This window comes from Melozone crissalis, unplaced genomic scaffold, assembly GCF_028551555.1.
Source record: "Melozone crissalis strain CALT ecotype California unplaced genomic scaffold, PUWL_Pcris_2 ptg000006l_1, whole genome shotgun sequence".
NCBI classification, from domain to species: Eukaryota; Metazoa; Chordata; class Aves; order Passeriformes; family Passerellidae; genus Melozone; species Melozone crissalis.
Window position 1 is genome coordinate 6,968,253 of NW_026535784.1, and position 12,292 is coordinate 6,980,544.

The 12,292-nt window shown below is 35.5% G+C and overlaps 1 protein-coding gene across 5 annotated transcripts in view; it reads right to left on the bottom strand.

The window, feature by feature from the left end:
• The window catches only part of SLIT2 (slit guidance ligand 2), a 255,843-nt gene that overhangs the window by 32,756 nt on the left and 210,795 nt on the right, over window positions 1–12,292 (bottom strand). For all 5 annotated transcript variants that reach the window (XM_054294159.1, XM_054294145.1, XM_054294144.1 and 2 more), the window contains 5 exons: window positions 10,553–10,621; window positions 8,546–8,617; window positions 8,252–8,323; window positions 6,191–6,262; window positions 3,600–3,763 (listed from right to left, as the gene is read on the bottom strand). In XM_054294159.1, coding sequence (XP_054150134.1) covers window positions 3,600–3,763; window positions 6,191–6,262; window positions 8,252–8,323; window positions 8,546–8,617; window positions 10,553–10,621 — 449 coding nt within the window. The remainder of the gene's footprint in view (window positions 1–3,599; window positions 3,764–6,190; window positions 6,263–8,251; window positions 8,324–8,545; window positions 8,618–10,552; window positions 10,622–12,292) is intronic.

Here is a 12,292-nt window from a genome sequence, read left to right on the forward strand (position 1 = left end):
AGTATTAGACAAAGAGCGAGTGACATTTTAAATTTTTTTTTTTTTCTTTCAATCTGCAGTTGCTGGTATCCTTCTGTGTCACAGCATGCAAGCAGAACACCGTAATATGTGATGAGGTGCTTACTGCCAAAACCATAATCTGTAAGGACCATTGTTTTTTTCTCTTCATTACATTATTTTGAAAGAGAAATTTATACCTGGTCAAAGTATGTTAGATCAGAGCACAGAAGAGGTAGAAAAGTTGAAAAAAAACCATAGAATCAACATCTAGAAAGTCCGGACTGTACTCCGGACTATTGCTGATTATTGAGTATATTAAGAGGTTCTGTTAAAAAAATTAAGTGAAAGAGGCACAAAAATTTGTAATACTGTGCTGTACCTTGGGAGTCAATCCTTCCTTCTATTTATTCTGAATATTATATCCTCTTTTCAACTTTTCATACAATAAAATGCTAATTAATTGGCACAAATTAAAAAACATTCAGTAACTAAGCTTTTGTTCCCAAATGGATTAGCACTCTAAATTTCACTTCCAAAACAGAGACAGAAAATGAGAACCTAAGTCTCAACAAGAGAGTAAGCAACATTATCAGATTTTGTACTTTATTTCTTTCAAATGAATGTATATGTAGTATGCAATATAAAGTAATAGTCTGATTTATCATTCTTCAGTTTTAAGATAAAAAAAAATGTAAAGGTATTTTGGAACCTATTTTCATTTTCACTATACTTTTCCTTTATTCTTCCTGCTTGCACCTGTTAAAAGACTTGTATGTGAAAAAGAATGTGGTTTATAACCTTTTGGCTAGTTTAAGTTTTCAAATTGTAGACATCTATGTTCTTGAGTAAGCCCTGAGAAAAAAAATTCTTTTGTAAACCAAGGAAAACTAACAGTATTTTATTGACATAGATATATACACATAGCTAAGATGTTTTAAGAAAAACCATGACACAAACACTCTCAAACCAGCTTCTAAAGAAACTTGTTGCAAGAAAAACTAAGCTCTGACATTTTTTGACTCCTCTCTTGCATATGGCCTCTAAAGCAGTATTTACACTGCTAATGAAATCACCAATTTTAGTACAATGCAATGGAAGTAATAATTTCAGTTAGATAACTCAGATTTTAAACCCAGACTTTTGAAATAAAAAAACTGCTCACACAATATACCAAACAATGTATCATCAATAATCATCTGTAAATTCATCACAGGGGAAACAAACAGTACGCATGCGTGTCTTAGGAAAGAATTCTGCTTGAGGTACACAAAAGGAAGGTCAGAAGGTTCTTAAGCAGATCACCCATTCCAGATCTACTTATAACCTTACCTGGTATCAGAAAACCACAAGGCCCTGGAATCTCTAGAAGCAGGGCAAGGATGATAAAGAGGTAAAATATTGAGAAGCTGTTAGAGGCCACATTAAAAAAAGGAAAGAAAAACCCCACCCACAAATGTAGGAAAATAACTGGAAGGAGAAAATATTAATGGATGATTCCTGCAGTAAAAGAATTCACAAAATTAGAGTAAGGTAAAGTGATTTTTTTGAGCTTTATGACCGAGATGAGACTTCAATGTGAAATGCCATTTTCACTGGGAACTATTCACTATGTAGGTAAAATTCAAGCACCCAATTCATTATCAATTGAATCCACAGATAGTGATAAGAGGGAATTACACATTACTCTTTTCCTGTAAATACATATACAGCAGCAGACCATCAACAGATATTCTGAAAACAGCCCTTTTCTTCATAGGCAAAAATTTTGGTTCTAATAGGAACACAGCATCTTCCTAATTTCTATTATTCAGCAGTTCACTTTTAAGCAAAAGACAAAATTACTTATCTTTGAGCAACAGACTCAGAATGCCTTATATGGCCATCATGCCATTGAAAAGCTGTTCATGTGCAATCTGTAATTATGAGCATCTTCATAGGACAGTGGCAGGAAAACTATTTTTTTTCAAAGATATCCATAACACCAGATCTCCACTCTTGGAAGTGAAACAAATACACAGCTCTTACCCTGCACAATCATATAAAGGACCTTTTTGGATGGGAAAGAGGGAATAATATAATTTCTGGATTGTCTGACAGAAATGTAACAATGATTGTAGAGTGATGGGATACAGTTTGTAAAACTGACAAAGCTAGAGAATAACTAAACAGGTTCCTCATATCCATGCAAATATTCCTTCACTTGTCCCTACGCCAGTGTGCAATAAAAGCATTTCTGCAATATGGTTCAGTGGACACTGGTAAAGAATGATCAGATGGGCCAGCAAATGTCCTATCTAAAATGAGGCTGAGATTTTTCAACAGATGAGTGTCATATGCAATGAGCACTGCCATGACCTCAGAGATGTACTGCTTCAAGAGGGATTCAGAGGTAAAAAAAAATTCACTGGCATCACAAGTAAGAAGATGGCTTCCAGTGGTATTTATATGAAAAAAAAAAAAAAAAAAAGGTTTTTGACAGGAAGTCTAAAGAGAAAAGACTGAATAGATTAAATATGCAGTAAAGAACAACTTTGGATAAGACAAACTCTGACAAAGTCCCACTGCTTTGCTTTTTTAAGAACAAAATGACAAAGGGATAAAGTTCATCTTTGAAGATACATTAAAAGATGAATAAGTCACAACAGCTTCACAATTACCTAGACACTGAGAATAAGTTACTTCTACAAGACTAAAGATCCTATTCATCTGATGCCTCAGAAATCGCAATGAGCTCAGCAATGGCTTAGAAATATAAGAACACTTTTTTTTTTTAAATTGGAGTTTCAATGTTTTTAAATCAGGACCACAAAAAATGAAGTCACAGTAGAAGATTTCTCCATTTTCAAAATATTTAAGGGATAAATCACTGGAATACAGTAAGATTTAACAGTTAACAAAACAAGTCCTCGCTTGATGTAAGCAAAAGGGTACTTTTCTAAAAAGTAATAGCACAGTTCAGAAAATGAACTTACAAATTAACAGACAATAATATAAGTTGTGATATAAATGCCAGCAACACTGGTACCAACATGGAATTAAATGCCCTGGGACACCTGCCCATTTAACAACATTTTAGATCAAGACCTCTATAGTGGTTATCACATTCCTTTATCTACTTTTAGCTTGGTTTGTTTTTGGTATGGCTTGGTTTGTGCTTTTGTCTGAAATATCAGGGACATATTTTACATTTAATAGCAAACTGCAAAGATTACTGATGTATTTACAGTTTTTATGGTGAACAGCTTGCAGGAAAAATACTGAGGAAAGTACAGATGTTTAAACTCTATTCATAACTGAGGCAAAACACAGTACCTGTGTACATCCAATGTACTAGGCACATCATGAGGAATACTGTACTGCAAGTCCAAATACTTTTTTCTCTATTTATTTTAAAAGAGATATGAATTAAAATCTTTAAAATAAATACATTTCCTAAATGGAACCAAGGGCTATATCCTTAAGTATGAGTAAAAGTGAAAAGGCTGAGTTAGGATGCTATAATAAATGTATTTTCAGTACAAAAGACTTGTAATTCGCAGCTCAACTATTTGTAAAAATTAAAAATTGACACTTTGAAGAGAAAAAAACAACAACAGTACCTTGGCAAGTAAATTTCTTAGAGGGAGTTGTGAGAAGAAGTTTATCTGCCATTTCTCCAGGACCAGCACAACGTGCAATACCAGGTTCTTTGTATTCTGATTTGACCCAGTCAGATAGCCACTGCATATTACAATCACAATAGAGAGGATTTGCACCAATAGCCCTATGGAAAAAAAGACAAATAAAGAAGGGAATCAAGTTTTAAATGGCTGCTTTTTAAAAAAGAAGCCAGAAAATGGGCTGGCAAAAACCATTCAGAACACAAACCTGCTCTCCACAACAAAAATACTGTTACAGCACTACTGTTTGGATTTGGGTTCTAGATGAAGAAGTGATAGTTTTAGTAGAAACATAGTCCAGAAATGTAGATATTCTTAAAAGAACTATGTGTGAGCTTTGGTGAGCTAATACCAACTAGATCTGTTTCACTGTTGGTTTGTGACAGTGAAGATCAGCTGCATGAGCAGAGAGAAACTGATCCTGGGCAATTTAACAAGATAACAAGAATAAAGTATGTCTTCTGAAGCAGTCAAGAAAAATCCACAGAATTCTGCCCTGATATTTCTCCTTTTCTGTTTATGGCTCTCAGGCTGGTACAAACCATCTGTTTCTAAGCTTCCAAATTGGATTTAATTATTTCCTCTTTGGAGCTGTCTCACTGAACTCACAAATATGTGCAGAATTCTCTAAGAGTTTTCTGCTGCATAAGTAAATAAAACCACATTATCCTAGCTTTGTGGTAGTTACATAAGAATTGCTTCATTATGAAAGTAAATCCATTTCTTTAAATAAGGATCCTTGCGACTTTTTTTTAATTAAAAAAAAAATAGCCAGAGATCTTCAGAATTAATTTCTGTAACAGATTTTTAACTGTTTATTTTCTCTGCTATAAACTGGAAATACTCTTAAAACTCTGAAAACAATGAGACATTGTGTAGTTAATTTGGAGGATTGAAGCCTTGTGCTATTCTGTAAAGATGTACTCATGTTCCTTTCAAGAAATAAAGTAATCATGGAACTTTTAACAGATAATCTCAACATGTGCAAACACTATCAGATGGCTGTATTAGAACATCCTCTTCTCCAGACATTTCAGGGCTTTCCACAGCTTTGAATCAGTGGGTCTTCTAGAGATACAAGAAAGTCTTTGGCAAGCAAAGGCAGTAGGAACCACCAGAGCTGAAACACTCTTTTCTGCCTCACTGAGCAGAAAGCCCTCTCATTTTAACTTTTTAATACATTCAAGCTGTACTCAAGAAAATACACATATTTGTCAGGCTTAAGTCAGAGCAATTAAAAAAGGAAACTTAGTAACAAGGGAACTTCCCATGCAAGCAGAAATACCTAGAATTTGTCCATTCTGTATTTGCAAAAGTGGATGTCAGCCTGAACTAACACAATTGTTCTGCTAAAATCAAAACATTAACAAGGATAACTAGTATCCATTAAGAAAACAGTACCAGCAACAATCAAATCTATCCAAATTTTACGGATATTTCATGCAGATAAACTGGTTTACTAGTAGCATTTGAATGTATTTTCAATGACTGGAAGCTTAATCAGAATGAAATTTCTGAGAGCTAAATGTAAATGGATAATACTAAATGAGAAACAGATAATTTTTTGACAACTGCTGCTGTTCAGAAACTTAAGTGCCCAGATATATCTAAAGGCACTAGTCAACATACTCCTCAAAGTCCTAATTTTCCAAAAACACCACAACATTTGCAGAAGGTAGCTTGCTCTAATTTAGGGTCCGAATGAAAATTAAAAACCGGAAAACTATTGTCTCAAATTATGTTCTGAAATCAGATGTGACATGTTTAGTGTCACCAAGACCCTGACAGAGAATCATAGAATAATTTTCATCCATTTCTCACCTCCTGCACAAAGCAGGGCTACCTTGGTAATCAGGGCTGCTCAGATGTTTCCATCTGAGCTCTGAAAATCTCCAGGGATGGAGATTCTCCTGCTGAATCATCCTCACAGTGAAGAATTTTTCATTATGTTCAATCAAATTTCCCTTGTTGCAGGTTTTGATGCTTTACTCTGATTCTTCACTGTGCACCTCTGAGTCTCCATCATTGCTGTAATCCTTAGAGGCTTGAAGAGTTTTAGGTCTCTCCTTGGCATCCCTTTCTTCAGGCTGGATAAGCCCAGTTCCTGTAGCTTCTCCTTACAGCTCAGTTGATCAAGCCACCTCCCACCCTGCTTGCCCCTCCGCTGGATTTGCTGTAGCTCATAAACATCTGCTTTGTACTGGAGGAACTGGACACACAGCCCAGATGTGGCCCTAGGAGGGCCAAGCAGAAAGCAGTGGTCAGTATCCTCAAACCCCTGGCTGCTCACTTTCAAATTCAGCCCAGTGTCTTTATCCTTCATTGCCATAAGGACACAGGGCAGACAAGTTCAACTTGCAGCCCAAGCAGCAGGCCCAGAGTTTCTCTGCTGAGCTGCTCTCTGGCCAGGGGCCATCCTCTACACGAGCTTCTTCCAGAGAACTTTGCATTATATCTTTGTTTGGCTCTATGAACTTGGCTAAGCATAACCAAAAACAAAAAAAAATACAGTATACAAGCTGAATACTCACAGGTGTGATAATGCTGAAAGATCATTAAAGGCTCCTTCAGGAACAACAGAAATATCATTGCCATGTAAAGACCTTAAAGAGAGAAGAAACACAACAATATCAATGCATAAAAAAATCATCAGGTTAACTTCTCAAATTTCCTCTTTTTCAACAGTTTTCATCTTTTCACATATATTTTTTACATTGATTTTTTTCATCCTGGATTTTCATAAGAAATAGAAATAATGTAATTATTTTAAAATTGAAAAATAAAAGTTGATAAAAGTAGGCACAGTTATGCAAAGTAACAGTTTGATTTAGAGATAGCAGATAGCAAAAGAGTTTCTGATTTTTTCAGCATCTCCCTGAAATATGCATTGATTATGTTCATATGATCTTTTTAATCTTTCATGGATTCATAGAACAGACAGACATTGACTGTTAATAAAAGTAGTAACATTTTTTGTCCAAATTTGATAGTAGAGGTATAAAATTAAAGACTTCATTAAGCATCACTACTGGGATCTCTTTTGTAGAAAACCTGCTGGTTTCACCAACCACATGAATTTTAAAAAGGGCGAGTGCTGAATTCTGCACCTGGCATGGGGCAATCCTGGATGTAGATTCAAACTGAGGAATGAGATGCTGGAAAGCAGTGCCAGAAAAGGCACAGGGCGTCCTGGTCAGTGGGAAGTTGAACATGAGCCAGCAGTGCCCTGGCAGCCAGGAGGGCCAGCCCTGTCCTGGGGGGCATCAGGCACAGCATGGCCAGCTGGGCAAGGGAGGGGATTGTCCTGCTCTGCTCTGGGCTGGGACAGCCTCACCTTGAAAATTGCAATTTTGGGTGCCACAGTATAAGAAAGATGGGAAGCTAATACAGACTGTCCAAAGAAGACTAATGGTGCTGTGAAGGGCCTTCAGAGGAAGCTCTGTGAACAGGAGGCTCATTTGGTAGTTCAGCCTGGAGGAGATTGAGGGGAGACCTCATTGCAGTCTGTAAATTCTTCTTGAGGGAAAAAGAAGGGGCAAGCACCGATCTCTTCTCTCTGGTGACCAGTGACAGCACCCAAGGGAACAAAGCTGAGTTAGGGGAGGTTTAGATTGGGTATTAGGAAAAGATTCTTCACCCCACCACCAGAAGGTGTCTGGGCACTGGAACAGGCTCCCCAGGGGTCACAGCACCAAGAATGATGGAGCTCAAGAAGCATTTGGGCAATGCTCTCAGGCACATGGTGTGACTCTTGGGGATGATGCTGTGCAGGGCCAGGAGTTGGACCGATGATCCTTGTAGGTTCCTTTCAACTCAGCTGATTCTGTGGTTCTATGAAAAGTATCTCTTCTTTTCTATAAATTAATTCATTTACCTGAATATCTAACATATACAGAATTACAGTTCTTGAAATTATCCATATTGTTATTGAATAACTGAAGTTATGAAAGTGCACTTAAATAATGCCATACTTTAGCTATTTAGTCCAACTAAGTATTTAAATGTTTATAAATGACCCACATGGAGGCAAAAATTACATGTTCTGTTATGGGCTTTTGAAAAGGAATTTTTGAAGGCTTTCTTCTTAATGACAAACTAAAACTGTAAATGAGACTGTTCTTTATATTCCTGTGTCCATTTTTGTGCCCCTGTGTTTTTCCTAGTGGTAAAATGGAAAGTTTTCTTGCAATCAAAAAGGAAAGTTATTGATTTTCAATACTTAATAATGACATCATGGCTTTGGAAATACTCCTACATTAAATAAAACAAGTCAAAGAAATTTACTGTTGCAATAAATATCTTTAAAATTCAACTGCAACCCCCCCGATATATACTGGAGAAATTTATGCATATGGCATTTTTGCTAGACTTTAATGCTTTTAACAAGGAAGAACATAACACAAAAAAGTAATACAGCTGCCATTAAAAATGAGAAAAGTAAAAAGTGCATGTCTTAGATTTTTAAGGCTACATAATTATCACTTCTGAAATATTTGATAGGTTTTATAATCTGCTAACTTCTTATGGTTCTGTTCTCTTCTGTATACAAATTAAAATTGTGGAAAATAGCAATGATTAAAAAAAATACTTACAACAACCTAAGTGATTTCAACCCATCAAAAGTCCGTGCAGGAATACATCTTAGGCGGTTGTAACTAAGAATTCTGAAAATATACAAAATGCTGTCAGCAAGTGAATCAGTTATTCAGTGAACTATGCAGAGCATGACCAAAAGCAGCTTTTGCACACATAGCTAGTTAGGAAACAAGTTATTTTACAGCCTCCAAACCAAGCAAGTTTTAATGTCAACTAAACACCCTTTCTTTCCAAGACAAGAACCCCACTGTAATGCTTCCAAAGAGTCACTGTTACATGTTTAAACTTACAAGGTGAGCAGCTGAGTCATGTTGCTGAAGCTCTGATTAGAAAGAGTGCTGATTCTGTTGTTACTTAAATCTCTAAAAAATAAATTCAGAAATTCAGACCTTAAAATGACTGCCCCAGTCCCAAAACACTGTAAGTTAAACAGACACATTTTCATTAGTAGAAGTAGTATTATCATTGATATAACTATTTAAAGCAGCACCTGCTTTTATTTTCACATGCCATATACAAGCCCAGCAAGTGTTTAGCTTGACAAATAAAAAGCATTTCCATTTCAACACAGATGAAAAAGCAGTGCAATGCATTCTAATACAATGCTCATCATGCTACCAAGTTAATAATGCAATACTTCATAAACTCAAGCACAAAAATGAAAGTGATGTTTTAAAGTGGAAGTCATTCTAGTCATGTCCCTTATGACACCTAAGTAAATATCATTTAATACTCTACTTAACACTTATATGATGAAGACATCAAAGCTCAGAGCTATTATTATAAAGAACTTAGATTTACAGTAAAAGCCTTAATGTCTTTGTTCGAAATTCTAATGAATAAAATCTTAAACATAATTATGATGGAAGCCATAGTGGTATGCTGGTAGCTTCAAAGATGCTGATTAAATGTGAATACTGTCAGTTCTTTATTCTTGTATTGTGCTTTACTTCTCATTTTGTGTTGACTATTTCAGTATTGTTTCATGTATTTTGTGGTGAAATACTGCCCTTATTTTTAGGGGGAACCTTGATATATTAACTTCAGAGCACTGCTGAATAGGTATGCAATATACATATTTCCCCACTTGAAATTTTCATGAAAGTATCAAATATGACTGACTCATAATAAGCATATTAGGCAACTATAACAGACAAATGAATTCAAAAGAGAAAGAAAAAGATAAAAATAAACAACTTTGTTAATCGGGAACTCAGGAGACTTGTATGTAATTCTTTTTTGACCACAGGATTATGTACAGTGGTTTCTTTTCCCAAACACAGCTGAGGAACATTCTCAACTACATAACAGCAGTATGAGTAAATGTACAGAAAACTTTAAAATAATGTGCCCTGCAGGTCTCGTAAATGGAGACTGTTAATACTCATTTGCATTCTATTTACCATTCATGAATTCATAAATTCCCAAAACTATTCACAAAGATTTCCTACAAGTTCTACACCGGATAGACTTGAAAATATTGCAAGGGGGTTTTTTTCATAATATTATTTAAAAAATACAAAAAGTTTTGAAAGTATGGGTTTTCAAAAATTTGTGACACTGACATCTTTTGTCTAACATGAGGTAAATAAAGGAAATCAAGTTCTTGTCTTTGAATTGTGCTAAACTCAGTGAAAAATGAAATTTAAGAGATTTGGTTTCTCCCCTCACTTTTCATTCTGATTATAATGAAACCATAAACTGCTTTCGGAATGTAACACAGTTCAGCCTCAGCTGGTGTAAATTTTTATAGTCCTAACAAAGACCATGGAATTACAGCTGGAATTAAGGCATTTGCATCTATAGTCTTCCTGTTTTTCCTCAATGTACACTTAAAAGGTACAGAAATCATATTGAAATAACCCATGAGGTAGAAGTAATAAAATTTGGAGCAACTAGAGTTTGCCTAAAATCACATAGTGAGTCAGCAATTGAGTTGGCAGCAAGGCATTTTAGACAAGCTCTCTCCTTGGGTCATGAACTGTGGGAGAAACAATTACCGTGATTGTAATTGATCTTATGTCTCTTTTGAGGTCAGCTATAAGTTTTGCTTTATTATTTTGTGATGTAATCACTGGAATAATACACCCATGCTCATAAAAGGTGACTGACTATATTATATGTTGAATGTCATAAGTAGAATAAAATATCCTCAGTTATAAAAAATGGTTCGGTATTTTCTGAAAGATATGATACGTTTTACAGGCTTTTTCTTACAAGTAAATGCAGGTATAATTGAGTAAGGTATTTTGTTTTGCTTTTACTTCCAGCAGAGAATGCTGCTTTAAACTACTTACATGAGTGTCAAATGCTTGTAGTTGGAAAGCTCTTTTGGAACTAGGGTAAATTGATTTCCATCCAAATAACTAAATCAGAAAAATAAAACAAAGAAAATTATATATTTCATTAAAATAGGAGCATCTTCATCCACTAATGTCAGAATCCAACAGTAAAGTTAATAGCAAATGAATGCATACTTTTCCATTTTATAAGAAAACTTGCTTACAAATTTTGGTTTTTAGAGATACAACTGAGGATTTGTAGCCTAAAATCCAAATGCTACTGTATGAAGTAACACAATAAAAATATTTCTTGCATTATAGTTTGTATTATTTCAAAATGACTGCAAAATGAGGTCTTTATCATCTCCATTCCCCACACACCTACAGAGAAAAGGTAAATCTAACTTCTGCAAATCACATTAAGTGTGGATTTTTAGCTCTCATAAAAAGAAACAGACTCCAGCATTGCACACGTAGTCCTTTACACTGCAAACAGCAAGGTCTGGTTTCATCTCTAACAGCAAATTCATTTGTCATGCCTGTGATTCAGGTCACCTTTCTTGATTTATCCCTGTAAATTTCATGATACATCAGTACACCATGCTACAGTCCTACTCCTGCGAAGCACGTTAGTGACCGAAGACAGCAATCAATTACCTTTCACTAGAAAAGTCAGATTTTTTCCCCCTCTCAGTAGGTTCACAGCTCCTGTATTATATTGCTCACTCTTCTTCCATGCTCATAACTCTCAGTAAGAGACCTTCTCATCCTTAGAGTTAATGGGTTCAGAGCTCTCAAACTGCGCTGGCACCGGCAGCACAGGCAGAGGAAGGGAACGAGCCTTGCCTAAGAGCTTCCAGTGTGCAGCCAGACATGACAAAGTACAAGTGGAGGGGTTCCTCATGTAACCAGGGAAAGTAGTTCAGAGATTACAGCAAGTGCTGAATTTACCTGATGGCTTGAAATGAAGCAGATAGTGGCAAGAAGATTAAAGGTCTTTGGTTTCTCAGCTAGGGAAAATGACTTTGCTGATGGTGGTATTACTTATGTTTCCTGGAACCTGAGTGGAAACTACACCCTCATTATCCCTATACAAAGAAGATATTTTTGCCATCCAAGTACTTGCAACATGCCTGAGCTATAGAGACATTTTTAGTTTTATTTTGAGCTTAGTATCTTTACATATGCTGTAGCATCTTTGGAAACTTCAGTCTTGACTAAATGGATGAGCTGAAACGCAGTTAAACGTCACAAAAAATTATCTTCATCTAATCAAAAGGTTGTCTTTCTTTCTTTTTCTTTTTGTTTGGACTATGACTTTCTAGGGCTGCTTGCCAAATCCAAAATGTGTCTTGACAAACCTTATACTTAAGACTATGGTAATGATAGTGAATAGAGCACGGGCTTATGTAATTAATTATTTTAAAAAAACCTCAACTTTTAAAATTTTTGAAGAAGTAAGTATTCTGAGGACATTCTTTTATCAACAGATACATTAGGTGATACTACTAAGTTTCATTAGAACTGAAGCACTACAAGTATCCACTTGCCTGATAAAAATTCCTTCTTGTTCAAATGAAGTAACTTTTATGATATTTTATAAAACACATGGAGAGTACGTCTTAGAAGAGCCATGCATGCTAATGAGCAGGAAGAATCAATCAGGATTGATTCCTGTTAACAGGAACCACCTCCATTATTCTTTTGAAAAATATGCTGAATTGCATGCTTAGACACTAAAGCACACATAAGTAG